The sequence below is a fragment of the Micropterus salmoides genome, unplaced genomic scaffold, assembly GCF_014851395.1.
Source record: "Micropterus salmoides isolate LMB-PRFRI ecotype aquatic unplaced genomic scaffold, ASM1485139v1 Ms_hic_scaffold_19, whole genome shotgun sequence".
Classification (NCBI taxonomy): domain Eukaryota; kingdom Metazoa; phylum Chordata; class Actinopteri; order Centrarchiformes; family Centrarchidae; genus Micropterus; species Micropterus salmoides.
The window spans coordinates 10,837,683-10,854,063 of record NW_024041039.1 but is presented as its reverse complement, the minus strand read 5'-3'; the positions used below and the strand labels follow the sequence as shown (position 1 = coordinate 10,854,063).

Genomic DNA, 16,381 nt, shown 5'->3' with positions numbered 1-16,381 from the left:
TGGTCCACAGTTTGTCTATGTGTGGCTCTGCGATGGATTGGCGACCTGTCCAGGGTGTACCCCGCCTTTCGCCCGATGTCAGCTGGGATTGGCTACAGCCCCCTGCGACGATGCGTTGATGATGGATGGATGGATGGATGGATGGATGGATGGATGGATGGATGGATGGATGACTGTGTGAAGAGTTTTGACAATGTGACTTCAGTTTTGACCAATGCAGGTTAGCAATAAAAAAAAAACTGTAAAAGAAGAGCTATTTTGTTAAGGCGTAATCCGGAAACTGTAACTTTCTGAAAAATCACACAACAATTAGCCAAGTGGGCGGAGGTGAGTAAGTATGCACACACTTTTACTGTGTACAAATGAGCGCAACATCATAAATGCCTTCATGGAGATACCATAGTTAAAAGTATGTTGCGTTATCCCTATGGACGATTATCATGTCGCGTCCTGCAACCCTGGTCTCAACCCTCAGGTTTGTCCAACAGCGATAAACACTTTTGCCTTTTGACCTGGTCAGTCACATGTCCACTAGAGTCAGGTTAACGTAAACACAGGTCATTTAAAGTTTTCGAACAAACAAACCAATGCTGTCGTTTCCCTTTTGAGAACAATCTCGGTTCAGAATCTGTTTGGGGGGGTTTGCTTCTTTTTTACATTGGAATTGGCACTGAGATTAAATTGAAACTGAGTGACAGAAAAAAGGAATGACACAAAGAGAAATGGACAGAACACGAGAGAAAGAGAGAGAGAGAGAAAGAGCTGAGGAGGGAAAGAGATGGAGATCGAGATGGAGAGAATGAGGCAGGGTAAGAGAGAGAGAGAAAGGGAGTTAGACAGCATTGACCTTCACTCCATCCAGAACCACGTACAACATTCAGCACATATGGCTCCACTTAATGTGGCGAGACTTGAGTATGTGTGTGTGTTTGCGTGTTTGTGTGTTTCTATTTTGGATTTACTCGTAGGAGTGTGACTATTAGTATGAGGGTGCATGCTTATGTGTCTCTTTGATTTGGTTTACATGCTGATGTTTACTTGTGCGTCGACACGTGGTGTATGTGTGTGGTTGGCGGTGTGTGTGTGTGTGCCTGCAAACACAGTGTGTATCTTAATTGGACTCCATTCAAGTGTTTAATTACTCATTAGAGATGCTGCAAAGCAATCTATACACCAGCTTTCCCCGTTCGCTCCTTCTGCCCTCTGTGACTTCCAACCCACAGAGACTCAAATGCTTTGACCCAAACTACATGGATTAGTTCACCTCGTCAATCTGGATCAACCCATCCATGTTAGATGAAGATCCTTAAACCAGAGGGGGAAGCTGGAGCGAGACAGACACTTAATAAGACAGTCAGCAAGTCTGTCAATTTGACACTCATGTGAAAGATTAGTAGCCAAACAGTCAGTCAGACGACTGGCCACTTTGTCTGTTATCCAGGTAGTCGGTTAATGAGCCAGTCAGTCAGTGGGCCAACATGCCTGGTGGTCTTTTAGCTGGCCGAATCAGTCAGTTACAAAATCGTGTTGTCACTCTGTCAATCACTCCATCTATTAATCTGTAAGTCAGACTGTTAATCAGATAGTAAAAACCCTGTAAATCCTTTCTTGTAAGTAAATACTAAGTTAAAGGTGTAGTTACTGTAATAACTATTAACTAGTTGTATAAGAAAAACATTGACAGAAAAACATTTTATCCTCTTTGTCCTGACCCTGGACTGTAAAAATGAAAACTTGAAATTGCTCATCTTAATTAGATTTTTGATTAAACTGAACAAAAAATACTTAATGGCATTGTAAACTTTGTTAAAATAGCTTCTTCAACTAACTTTATTACATTTATTGTATAAAGTTGGTCTCAATGCAAAATTTATGGTGGCACAACTTTGAAATTGTCGTTGGAGCTGAGCAACTCAAATGGTGCTAAAAATGAGGTTTCCTAAGCAGTCCTGCAGGGGTTTTCATCCACATGTCAGTGTTGGACATACCAGGACAGCTCTCCTGTTTTCTTCAAGAGAACCTGAAGTCAAAAAGGTGAGTTTTGTTTGATTATGAATATAGTACTGAAAGTCTGGCTTTGCAGTAGTCACATGTTTAATTCTTTTGTTTAATCATGTGCTTGCTAACTAAGTAGTCAGCTAATGTTAGCATGGTAAACAATGGTTTGATAAATTCCATGTCTATATGGACCGCAGAGTCGCTATGCATGGTTCAGAAGTGCATTGCAACTACCGTAATTTATTTTTTATGGCCATATAACGTTACCCTACAGGGTTTCCCATAAATGTATTTAAGTGTGCCCCACCCACCATTTTGTCAAGGCATTTGCTAGTTATCTTACACACTCTTTAGAATTGATTAGGTACACATAGACAAAACTAATGCAATGCAATACAATGGCTCTGCATTAAAACCTTTCTTTGATAGGTATTTTAATTTATTTTAATGGTCAATTTGAAGGCTGTTTATGGTGCTAGTTAACCATGGGGTTATACTGAGAGGTGTTCTTAACATTTTGTCAACTGTACTTTTTTTATACATGTATAGGATGGACTAAATATTTGGAACACTTCTCAGTGTAAATTACATCATGACTCAAAAAGACTCAAAAAAAAAACTCATTATAATCCTCATGAAGGAAGGATTTATTTCAGAGCTGTATTACACTCAATTAGTTCTTGGTGAATCTAATAAACTGACAACTGTGCGCGTGTATACCTTTTTTTACACAGTCTATGGTGTTCAATACATTTGTGCATTTTTACATTGACAACATTGACCCTGCATATTCCTCACAAAATGTATATGTAATGTAAGAACTAATTTGTTTATCTCCAAATGCTAAATTCTTACAGCTGTTGTCCTGTGAAGCTGGTGCTGCTCCATGGTCAGTCTCATCAGGAAAGGTGTACTGAGGTTCCACCAACCACAACCATCTCCCGTGTGCTAGATAGGTATGTTCGCTATGTTTATTTCCAATTTTCAGAGGCAAGGCTGTGAATTTTTTTTTCAGGAAAAACACAGAACAGACAGCTAGCAGACTGTAAGCTGATGTACACAAAAAGTGTATTGAATTAAAAATTGTAAATGAGAAATAAACTTTTTGTTGACTTCAGGGAATATCTCCTCGCAGTCCGCGAGCCAGTAGCCAGTGAGTGCGAAAGAGATGGTAAATACAGTGCATGGGAACGTGCAACACACTAGAGAAGGTAAGGTGTGTGTTTTGCTGCAGAGTTTAAATTTCAAATCACAATTTAATGAAATACAGTATATACACAGCCTAAATAGAAGTCATTGTGGTCATGCACAGTACACTGTTAAAGTGTGTGAGAATATTTTGTTGTATAGATCCAGTAAAAGTAAATTAACTAATTTGCCTTTTATTTTTCATTGTCCTTGCTGTTATTCTATGTGCGTGGGTTCTGCGGTTTTGTCAGCTCAAGTCAACAAGATCAATTGAGCCATTGACTACGACACGGAAGAGGAGCTCACTGGCCCTGTGTCACATTAAATCACACCTTACATTGCCAGACTGTAAGAAGACATCAACCTTTTTCTGTGAGTAATGCGAATTTGGAGAAACTTGGACTGAGCGCATTTTTTTCACTCACCTGGGATATCATTTAAAAAATCGATTGCCCTGAAATTGCTGAAATTGCTGAAAATGAAACCTTTGCCTTTGACACTTATATCATTGACCAACCATCAAATGACTTTAATGAGGTACAGGCAAAAAAGTGGTTCAATTAACAACGATGGGGAAGAGTATGTAGAAGCTGAGACTCTGGAACATAAAATTGCATCTCTTTTTGATGGTGATAAATGTTGAAATTGGTCATCAGATGTACATGTACACTATTTTAAATGCCTCTTTTAAAAGTTTACACTGGACTTGCATGATTCCATCTTGAATGATACAGTCATGTGTTTCTTTAATGTTTGTTGAAAATAAACATGGAAATTGAAGCGGCTTTGTTTGTGGAAATTGGTGTTTTTTTTCACAACTAAACTTCAAAACTTAGAAATTTGAGTTAGCCTCAAAACTGAAATCGAGTGCAGTAAGAAAGTTGAAATTTTGAGTTTTTATACATGTGAAAGATAAGTTATCTGAACAAAAGATATTTAGTTGGCTTGACTTTTTTGATGGGAATATATAGTATGTAGAACTCAAAATTTTAAGTTTTTATACAAATGAAAGATACGTTATCTGAACAAAACATAATTAGTTGGCATAACTAAACTTCAAAGCTTAGGAATTTCAGTTAGCCTATCAAAACTCAAAAATTTAGTGCAGTAAGTTGCCTTGAAATTTTGAGTTTTCACAGCCTCTTCATTTTTACAGTGTGGACTGTGGAACTCTTAGCATTTAGTCACCAGACCTGGGGAGTCCTGGTGCTGAATACTGGGTTAAAAGATCCTGAATTTATAACAGAGCCGAACCCTGGAGTGTTAAGTTTTGCAGTTCTGCCCTTTAGTGGGCAAAGTTGCTCTCCTGGCAAAATGTGGGCTGGATATTTTACAAAATGTGTGAAAGAATAAAATGAAAGAATGGTCTCAACTAGGGCTGGGCGATATGACCAAAAATGTTATCACAATAAAAAAAAATTAATATCATTTGATATTGATAGTTATCACAATAAATGTCAAATCATTATTTCTTTTTCGGGTTTAAAAGCTGATTTTTGCTGTTGAGTGAAAATTGAAGAAACCAGATGGTGAATTGTGTGGAATAACTTTTCTTTATGGTCAGAAAGTGACAAACACTGCCAAACAGTTGATCACTTGACAAGTTCCTTTCCTCAACCAAAAAAATATCTTAATTGAAAAATTAAGTGCTAATTTGTTTGTGATTCAAATTAATTAAATCAAACATTTATTGAATATATATTGAACATTTTTTATATTGTAATCGAGGAAAATTATATTGCAATAATTATCATTACTGTTTTATTGCCCAGCCCTTTTCTAAACCAAATATGGGTGGTCATGTTGATTGACAGACAAAAGTGTGTCCCAATCAGTAAAAAAAAAAAAAACTAAAACTGCACCATGAATTCTAAAGAATGCATGAGTATTGAGGGAATGAAAAATAAATAAGCCTTTTTCTTCTTTAAACATTGACTCTGTGGATACGTGACATTTCTGCAGGTTGCTGACACAAATCCTTTGTTGTCTTCGCCCCCCCCTATGTTCAGTGATTAATGTTGGTGTGCTCGGACACCAGCCATCAGCTCCTTCGCACTTCACTTTGGGCCAACCTTGTCGATACCAGTACAGGCCTACTGCTGTTTATGTTGTCGACTGTGCCAAAGCCGGTGCTACATTATGGTGAATGCCCCTCAGAAAACAAGGAGGCATATCATGCACTCTGTCTGTCAGCTTGTCAGATGCGCCACATGTGCCCGAGCACTCATCTTGCCACTTTCACAAACGTGTCCTGCTTGTCCATCTATCAGTGGCTTTGCCACTCTATCTGTCTGATTCTGGGTCTATTCTGTCTCTACTTTGTGTGTATATATTTTAGCTACCACATCACCAAGGTGACAATTATGCTTCTAGGGGGTCTAGAGATTTTCCTCCAAGAAGGTTTGTTATGTTAATTCAGTCTGTGGGTGTTGGGTTATATGTGTCTGTATGTATCATGGGGAGCATGTTTGTTTCTTACAGGGTGTGCATATGTGTGTGATTTTGCCAGGGATTGGCACAGGCGGCGCTTAATCCTCATGGGGCACATGTTGCCTGTCTTGAAGAAATACATAATAACCTTTTAGATGTGCTGAATGTCAGCACGACGATCTATGGGCGACATTATTCAGAGTGACAAAACAACACAACTTGTGCTTGAGAATGTGAGTGTGTGCTGTTGTGGTTTATTTTCCACGCCTGCTTCAGTGTAAATACAGTATGATATGCATGTGTGTTATGTTGGTTCTGTTTCTTGGGGTTGTTCTTTGTGTGTATGTGTTTATACAGAAGTGAGAATCAATAGCTAATTTACATAATTAAACATGTTTATCTGTGTTTATGAATTCCAGTATTTCCCTGTGCATGTGTTAATGTGTCTCATTGTGTATGTGTTAACATTCTGTCAGAATGTGTTATATGGGTCAATATGTTTCAGTGTGCCCATAAAGGCTATAGTATATTTATGTATGTATATGTGTAGGTGTACAGTATTTGTTTGTGGATGGGGGGGTAACATATTAACTTTGCCCCACATATCTTAGAATCAGCAGCAATGCAGCAGGAGTCGCAGGCAGAGATGACAGCATGAGAAAGGAACACCTCATGCTGAGAGAATGAAGAGTCTTAGCAGGAGGAAGATGTGTGTGTGTATGTGTGTGTGTGTGTGTAGAGGAGTCATTTTAAATATTCAAAAAGGAAGGCAGGGTGGGAGGAATAGAAATAAACGGGGGGGAGTTACAACAGACGAGAGAACAAGGAAGAGAAAACAGAAGGAGGAATAAGAGTCATGAAGACTGAAAAGAGGAAAAAGTCAAAAGATGCTGCTTTGCTCCTGGAGAGTGAGAGAAGAAGAAAAAGGGAAGGAGAGTGGGTAAATGAATCTGAAGTTAAAAGAGATGAAGATTGAGGGCAAGAAAGGAAAGAAAAGGAGCAAAAGTGAAGTAAAGACAGGAGCAGATGAAGATGGAAAGATAGAAACGGAGAGTAATTAGAAAGACATTGAGAGTGACTGAAGACGAGTGCAGTAGACTGAGGCAACAATGTAACTGAGGCTACTTACAGACACACATGAAACACTCTCTCTTCCTGCCAAAAAGCCAAATGAGGTGAAATTGTACACATTTCAGATGCTGACTATTAAATTTTACATTTAAAAGACTCACACATTTTCACTTGGCCAACAGTGCCTGGAATTGGTTGTGGTTAGCCGGTGATAATGGTGTACTCTCTTTGTGTTGGTATGCAGCAGAGAATAAGCCCCATGTTCATTACTGTCAATAAGAGAATGATGATAAACTCAGTGCTGGCAGAAAGTATCACCCACTGTGCCTGCAGATAGAAGTTGGCAACACAAGTTGAATTTTCCCTAGTTTTGCCTTCAACTGGAGAAGTAAGGGTGTTTAAAAATTCAAAATCGATCCACACCTGATTCGTCCACCTGTTCTTCTTGACTCCTCTTCCAAGAAACATGGAGTGGTGTGCGGAATAAGTAACAGATTTTTTTTAATATCCAAGAGAATAAGAACTTTGATTTCACTGGCTGTTCAAATACTGGCCTTACAGGGGCTACATGCATTAGTCTCATACAGTAATCCTGTACTGTATGGGACTACAGTCTGTTCTAAGGGGCATCATGTGATTTCTTCATTAGGGATCTGTCTTTTTTTTTGTCTGTAGATATAGCCTCATTTTAGTTCACATGGATGTTTGCCTGATGCCAGATCTTGTAGGTCAAAACATTACATCATTACATTTTAGAGCTTCTCTTTGAAGCATCTTTTGCTGTACCAAAGTGTTGTTGGCATATAGAACAAAAAAACCCAGTGTTTTTTCAGAGTGAATGCCGCATCAGCAAGAGTGACGGAGGGAGATCAAGTGAAGCTGGGGAAAAGGAGAAAGTTATGGATGGGAAGAGGGGTGACGTAGACAGAGAGAGAACGGTGGAGAGCGTGAAGCGTCCTTTGATGTTTGTTGGCCTGCCTGCTGTTTAGGACGCAGGCAGGTATGGTAAACACCGGAGTCTTCTCCAACCAGACGCTTTGATCATAGCCATGCTGAGAGATGATTGTGATGACTCAGTGGTGCCAGAATACTAAGGAGTGGACACTACACACACACACACACACACCCTTACAACTGTATGTGGAGGTACATGCATCTACAGTATATAAATACACATCCAAACACACACTAAGACACATGCTTCCAATCTTCTCCTTTCTCCTTTAATCTTTCATTTCCACTTTTAAGTTCCTCAATTACTTTTTTCTTTTCATCCTGTTGTGCGCACACAATACCATAAAACCCTTTTAAACAGACTCTTTTCCACTGATTGTGGTCCAAGCATCAGAATGAGCCTTCTACATCCAGATGAGAGCCAGCAGCCAAGAGCCGAGTCCTTCAAGCAGAATCTGGCTAACCTCACCAGGCAATTCAATTGCACTAAAAGAGTGAGGAGAATCTGTGAGACATCAGGGGATTAGGAACGAAGCAAACCATCATATCATATTGCACAGGTTTACAGACAGACTATATTAAAGAGAAATGGCTTGAAACTGCGGAACAAAAAAATAAAAAGACCTTATACTGAACAATGTGCACTTCAACCCCAATTTGTTTTATGGCAATATTTTGAGATTCTTTCTTTCTTGTGAAGAAACTGCTGGGCTTCAAAACAAAAAAATATGGTAAATGGTTCCTATCCATCCTGAACCTAATTATCAAGTTTTCCTGTGGAAATTATATTGACTGTCAATATGCCAGAAATACAAAATGAAATGAAAGATAATGAAGTTTTATCACCAGGAAAATAAGAACTATGTGCATCATTTCTTGTCTCGGTGATCAGAGTTTACACAGAATGAGTAAAAGGATTAGTGGAATTTTATAATTTTACACTGTGCTTTGCTGTAAGCTACCTTAAAGCTCCTGTGTGTATAAGTTTACATCACACTATTGTAGCATCAGTCCAATTAATATGATGGGATAAGTTTTAGGGAAGTTTTTGTTTGTCAGAAAATGAGTCAATCCTTATGCGCACAAATTCCTCAGGTTGGGTTCATTGGGGGGATATGATGTGTTGTCTTCAGGTTTGAGACATTATTTTTTTGGATACTACATCTCCAAAGTCAGACATTTACAAAACTGTACACATACACTAAAGGGTCTTGAAAGCAGCTAGAATCAATATAATGTGCATTGTAAGAGGCTTTGCTTGTAGTGATGAACCTACAGAGATTAATCACCTGAGTCTGTGTTTCCCCTCGGCTGGAGCTTTATTGCGCATTTCAGCTCATTGTCAGCTGTCCGACCCATAACTTTACTGTTCTAAGCTCTAAAATCCCACTGTACATTACCTGCTCAGCAGCTAATGGCCAACAGTTATTGACTAGCTGATGAACAAAGTGCAACATTTTGCAGCTAAAAAGACAGTTGACAGAGACTAAAACAGAGCTTAAACCAGAACCACGATACCAAAGGAATCATAATGATGCTCTGTATCTGCTTGATGTGTAAATAAGCAACTATTTGCTAACAGGGTGTCAATGTTGTGTTCACAACTTGTTTCCACTGCCGCCAAGTGACCAAAAAAATATCAGCTATTGCTTGTTTAAGAAACAAGAATATTGCTTAATAAGACTGAAATAGCTCACTTAATTACCCATTGGGTAATAATGTCACTTACTTTACTGTTGCTCTTATGGCTGTTTTGCCTTCACTGTGCATGTAGGTGCACAGCTATGCACACTATCAGTGAAGGTTGACGACAACAGTTTACCATGTTACTTGAAACTGTGAAAACAGAGGCATCATAAAACTGGATGGGCTGCATTAGCTCCATCTATTGTCTCTCCTACCAGGAAGAAACAAAGTATCACCATTAAAAGATCAACATCTACTAAACCTAGTCCTCAAGTAAAAGTAAAAAGAGTAAGACAAATAACAGTTAGCCAAACAGTAAAGTATCTCCCGGGTTAGCAGTAAACTAAAAACAAACACTGAATTAAAAAATCAACAATCACAGAACATCTATATTAAAAAATGAATCTACAGATAATGCCCCTCAAGGGTATTTGTGGAGCAGTTAGGTTTAAAGATGCCAAGAAGATGATTTCTGCTTGTTCACAGATTTGACAAAAGGTTCAACAGTTAAACTGTATATATAGAACTGTGCCAGTAAGGGTTGCAGTTAGCACCAGAAAATTTAACTGTTGCTGCTGTTACATTTGCCAGTGAAATCATATCTCGAAGGGTCTGCGAAATCACAAAAGAAAATTTTATGGTATGCATTTGTGCAGTTAGTTTTTCTTCTTTTTAGACTTGTCTCTGAGATTTCTGCTGCTGCCCCCAATACACTGGAGATGAATGGAATTTTAATTTGTGGAACTCAGCATTGAAAAATGACTTTTAAAACATTCAACAGCAATGTGACTTTCAAGATACAGCTGGATCATCCAAAGACTTCACTGTGAACATTTTTCATTGGACCTACTTTCTACATGCCTATGACAACTGACACAAATGAGACTCCATTCACCTCCAGCGTATTTGGGTGAAGGCAGAAGTCATAAATACGTGTTTTGGGGTGGATGGACTGAAACTTTAAGAATAGGAAGATTCCAAACTCCACATCTCACAATAAGAAAGGAAATTATTCACAGCACTGTCATTTGATATTATCAAGAAAAGAAAAATTGTGTTTAGTCAGTTTCATCTCTTACCACACCCAGGATCACTGATGGGGCTGTGGGAACAAGGGAATGACAATTGACCATTTATGCGCAAAGAGAAATAAATGAATCTATTTATTTTTGTAAATACTGGGTACCTTTTGGGAAACAGTACTGGGAAACAAAACAGTTAATCTACTATACCTTATAGCACATTATGACATTGTATATTGTTCCATAGGTTGAGCAGAATATCAGTGTTTGTAACACCATTTCCTCAAACTTTTTTTCCATTACTGTACCCTGTACCTAACCAGTATTAGCAAAAATTTCTCCTTTCCTCCAGAATACCTGGTTCATACCCCCTCGTTCCCCATTGTCTTGTTGGTACCTGATTCATACGATGAAATTTAAAAAGACACGCTATTACCTACACACACATTACACAAATACCTTCAATGAGGAAGAAAGAAAAGAGAGTGTAAGTGCATTCCCATGTTTTAGGGGCCAGTGCAGTGTGTGTGTGTTTAATTCCAAATGACACACAGCCTGAGAGGAGGGGATGCTGAGACACACTTATCCACACATAACTGCACACCAACATGCATTGGTTAACAGCTCCAAGCACGGTGGCACACACCTGCACACATATTTATACACACACACACACACACACACCTGCACACACAGTTTCCTCTTGCCTGGCCATATTAGGGATGCAGACAGTGTCACAGGAGCAGGGCAGTGCACTGAGTAGCTTAATACAACCTAATGTATCCTGGCAGATTAGCGCTTTCTTGGATTGAGCATCCTCACTCATCGAGACTCACTTTGCCAAGCTTTCATTTAACCGCACACACACAATTTCGTGCAGGCATTCACACATCTGCACTTCATTGTATACTTAAAGTATTAATGTTCAGATGGTGGTCATACATAAATCAGTGAACAATCAATAGGCAAAGCACATTTGTCTCAGATGGAAAACCACAGACGTACAAATTGAAATGAAAGACAGAAAAACTCCTCCTCCATCTGCTCTTCCTCCAGCTGGCCTCCTCTCCTCTTTCTGTCCTCCTTCTTTTCTTTCTATCTTGTTTTAGTCTCATTTTATGCAATCTCATTATTACTCTCTCTGCCTCCCTCCGTCCCCCTCATCTCTTTGCTTTTCCCTTTCATTTGTTCTCACACCACACGTATCTCCACCCCCACCCCCACCCCCGTTTTTTCTTTTTAGCTCTTTTATTCTCATTCTGCGCATCTCTCCCTCCATTTCTATCTGCCTTTCCCTTTTAGTTGTTAATCAGAGTTGATTGGGAGCAGAGAGAGCCGAGAGGAGCTCCCCAGTGGATCAATGCCTCTAAATGATCTGTTCAAGGATCCCTTTAGAACCTGCAAAACTCGCTCTGATAGGGCATCGAAGCATGAAGGCGCTCATTTCACGTCTAACTCACTTCCTGATTTGCCCTCTGGTAGAGAGATAGGACTGCCGTTATAGGGATAATTTGTCCCACAGCTAAATATCCTACTAACCAAAAGTGCTTAGACCAAAATGTCTTCATTCCAGGCAATCAATTACTGCCAAGGTGAGGGGGAAGATGATGAATTTGTTTAAAAAGCGCAGTCTGTGTTTGTGTGTATGCGCGCCATCTGAGACATCGAGATTGGCCGACAACTGGGTTTGTTTATGCTCGTTTGATTGAAGACATTTTCCTGTGTCTCAAATTTACTGAGCTTTGAGAAACAAGATTTGATAACGTGCGGCAGCTGAATCTTAAATGTATTTGTCATGGTACATTTGAAATTAAACTGATCGTAGCCATGGTGAGCACCAGAAGAAGTGGCTGTTACATACACAGACGTGCAAACACGCCCGCAAAGAGATTTGATATTAGCTATTATGTCACTGATGAGTTTTAAACAGCCTTTGAAATGTTCAGTGGTTTACTGAAGAATGTCTCAAAGTGAAACTTGAATTTTGAATGACTGTGGGTTGTTAAAGATTGAAAAACAACATATTATTTATGGAGTACTAGTCAATAAAATATTTGAAAAATCAAACATTTAAAAAACAATTCTGATGTATTGTATTTTTTCACAGAAGGCTGTATGCAAATGAAAAGTTATGGTAAATGGACTGTACTTGTATTGTGCCTTTCTAGTCTTCTGACCACTCAAAGTGCTTTATAATAAAAATCAACATTTACCCCATTCACACACTGATGGCAGAGGCTACCATGTAAGGCTCCAACTGTACATCAGAAACTAATCACTTACACACACACACAAATGGCACAGCCATCGGGAGCAATTTGGGGTTCAGTATCTTGTCCAAGGACACTTTCACACAGACTGCAGACTGGAAGAGCTGAGGATCAAATCGCCAATCTTCCAATTAATGGACCACGCGTCTTACATCCTGACCCACAGCCGTCCCTAATTGTGCACGAAGCGAAGAGTGTATATATTTCAAGACTTCTGGTCAACCAAATACTATATTTTTCAGTCCTGATTCAGCATTATTTGTGAAATATTGATTGATTAATTTCAGTTTTCAAGCTTTGCTAATAGATTCATTTAAAAAGAAGATATCACATTTGGGCTGCAAACACGAGATTCTCCTGTATGTTTTGAAGGATAAGTTGTGTGATATTCTATATTTTTCTCAGGAACCAAAACCAACAATGAATTGATTCAACTAACTAAGTACTGTCTGTGCATCTTAAAGGCAGATATACAGTAGCGTTTTCCTTTGTGCCATAGACATTACTTTTTTGTCCAAAAATGATTCAAAACACATAAATTAGCCAGTTGAGTTGATTTGAGTTGATTTAAACAACAAAACTACAGTGCCAAGCTGTATTTAAAAATTATCTTATTTAGATTTTTTAAAGATGAAAGTATGTCTTTTTAAAAATGTATGTCCTCACAACATAAGACAGAGCCACAGACAAGACTAGGAAGCCGTAAAGCATAGAGAGACAGACTACATATTGTTGGTTTTGGTATTTTAAAGGAATATGTTGACAAAAATGTAAAATATCTGCACCCTTATCCTTTAAGAGAGATTGTTTCACTCCGTTGACTTCAAGATTGTAAGCAGAAGTTCAGTTCCCATAAAAGCAACATTGGCACCAAAACATACACACAAATAGAGTCTGTATTATGTAGGCGGGGGAAATGCAGCCATATGTTTTTAATGAACAATAACTCCCTTTTAGAGACTGTTGAAAGGGATCTGGGGAGTCATCAAGTGAATTTGAGCACCATCTTATGTATTTCCATATGTTACCTGCAATTATTTCACAAGCTGTTTGAATCAGTGCCAGAAGGAGGACTATAGCAAGGAAAACCATTGTTACCACATATATTACCACAAGATACGCTCTGTACGATGTGTGTATATACTAATATTTTTCTTTAGTAACTTCTATCCCACTTGTATTCATCATGTCAACCTCAGTGATCTGCATGTGTTCAGAACTAAGGGGACATTCACCACAGCCGCCTCTACACACTGCTTTAGGGGTTGAGATAATAATGTGTGCTATCTACCATCACATGACCCACTTCTTTTGATCATACAAGAAGGCTCATTCAAGCACTCTGACTGGAAAGAAAGACCATATACCAAACATGCTAATAATTGAATGAAGCATAGCTCAACGAGCTTTATTACTGTGAAATAAAATAGATTACCATGCAAACGTTTGCCGTAGCCAGAGGGATTATTATTGATTTTTTTCTTGTTTATTAAGTTTTTAAAAAACACTAGAAACAATCTAGGATGTTTTTGCTGCAATCCGCCACAACTCAGGTTGTTTGAAGCCCCTCTATCAGAAAGAATTGTTGAAGTGTCCTTGAGTAATGTGTGGAGTCTCTAAGGTTTGCTGTTTTGTAGCTAACTGTGACCTCAGGTATTCCTGTTGGAATGTGCAAACACAAAAATAGCAGTCATACAATTTCATGCAATTACTAATTAGGCTAATTTAAAGAGGTAACTTTTTAATTACAAAAGACGCAACAGATGTGCACTGGCGCAGACCCTGAGGGAGAGCATTCCAGAGGTTACAGTCAGCCAAACTGAAGGCCCTGTCATCCATAGTGCAGAGCCTGGAGGGGGGAGTGAAGAGTAAAGAGTAAAGAGAGAATAGGCATGACTGCACTAAGTGGGCACTCACCACAGTTTCCTTTACGCTGTGCAATCATACAGAAATCCAATATAGGTAGTAAATATTCATAGCATTGTGAAGAATTGTATGGGTTTTTTTCTCAAAATATATGCCTCACTCTCTCATTTTCCCTCAGTAAACTATTCCTGAAACCTTTTCACCTCTGCCCACAGATTCTATGCATATTCCTGAGTCTGTTTGTGATTATTTTTATTCATAAAGATTTTTGTGTCTATTTCTCTGTGTCTTGCAGGTTCTGGCATGGAGAGTACAGGGTGGCAGTGAACATTAATGACTATCTGGACATCTACTGTCCTTACTACGAGGGTCCTCCATCCCACGGGCGCATGGAGCGCTACATTCTGTTTATGGTCAACCATGAGGGCTACACTTCCTGCCAGCATAGGATGCGTGGCTTCAAACGCTGGGAGTGCAACCGTCCCAGCGGTCCTGACGGACCCCTGCGCTTCTCAGAGAAGTTCCAGCTCTTCACCCCCTTCTCCCTGGGCTTTGAGTTCAGGCCTGGACACGAGTACTACTACATCTGTGGGTTATCAGCTAGGCAGTGTGTGTGTGTTTCTGTGTGAGATTGTGTGTGCAGGTAAAGGGTGTTTGTAAAGGGTGTTTGTCAGTTTTTTGAGCGCATGTGAACATGCACATATCCGTATTAGGCATGCTTCTTTTCACTATGCCTTTGTAAAGATATCTAAATATGCAATCAACAGAAGTTGATTGAGAGAGTTTTCAAACAGGGGCCACAATGTCGCTCACACACCCACAGGCGTGCATAAATACACCTTCCATCTCTCACTTGCTCCCCCTCTTTCTTGCACTCTCTTTATTTCTTGATGTATCTCTCTCCTTCTGTCGAGATCATAAGTGGTGTGCTCAGCAAAGTGGTAAAAATGTCACCAGGCGTAGTTTGTAATCATTTTTATATTAGCTGTATTGATGTTTCTCCTCACTTCAACAAGTGATGTATTAGTATCACAGATGGGCCTTGCCCCCTGAGACTGTTTTCCTGAACAGAGTTAAAAAGCTATCATTCCCCCACCAGGCATAGGACAAATAGTAGCTTCAAATTACTCTTAAACATTGTTTTCAGCTGCTCGGTGTGCCAGATGGGTGGGATAGATTTACCGCATCCGGACACTTTAGTGCAAGATCAGTTGGTAATCACAGAAAAGCACATTAAATTGACTTTCAAAAGCTTTGCTGTCAATGTCCAAAGTTTCTGGCTCCGCACAGAAAAGTGCCACTTTTTCTGTGTGTGTTGGCTGCAAGAGCTTCTAGGCTTGTGACAAAACATTTGAATCCACATACCAGCTGGGAAAATGTGGAAAGAAAATTATTAGGACAGTTACAATTCACACAATCAGAAGAGGTCACTTGTCAGGAAAATGCGTGCATAAGTTGTTTTAAGTGTTTGAACAAGTCTCGAGCTGCTATGTGGTGACTAGCTGAAGTGTGCAAACTCAGCAACACTTTCTCAGATGAATGTAACTTTTGAAAACCACACATTAGTTGATAAGTGTTGGGGAAATTACTTTGCAAAGAGCAATCCTTTTGTAATTACTAATTTCTCGCCTTAAATTGTAATTTGATGACAATGACTTTACTTGATAACCAATTAGCAAAGTTATCTCATTAGTTCTTTACCCATGTGTAACTCTCTAAAAGTCATACCAAACCTTACCTCCCACTGGTGTCTTGTTCAGAATTTGCCACAAAGAACAAAGAATGATTCTACAGCAGATATGAGCATTTCTACCACTGTGCAACCTGGCAAAGGTCTCTTCATTTCTCCCTGTTACTGCTGCACAGTTGGCTGAAAACTGACCTTAACCTTTTTTG

General features: G+C 39.1%; 1 protein-coding gene across 1 annotated transcript in view; it reads left to right on the top strand.

The window, feature by feature from the left end:
* Positions 1 to 16,381, top strand: part of efna2a (ephrin-A2a) — a 76,678-nt gene that overhangs the window by 52,169 nt on the left and 8,128 nt on the right. Inside the window, exon 2 of the mRNA XM_038729908.1 lies at positions 14,781 to 15,073. Within this exon, the coding sequence (XP_038585836.1) occupies positions 14,781 to 15,073 (293 nt within the window). The remainder of the gene's footprint in view (positions 1 to 14,780; positions 15,074 to 16,381) is intronic.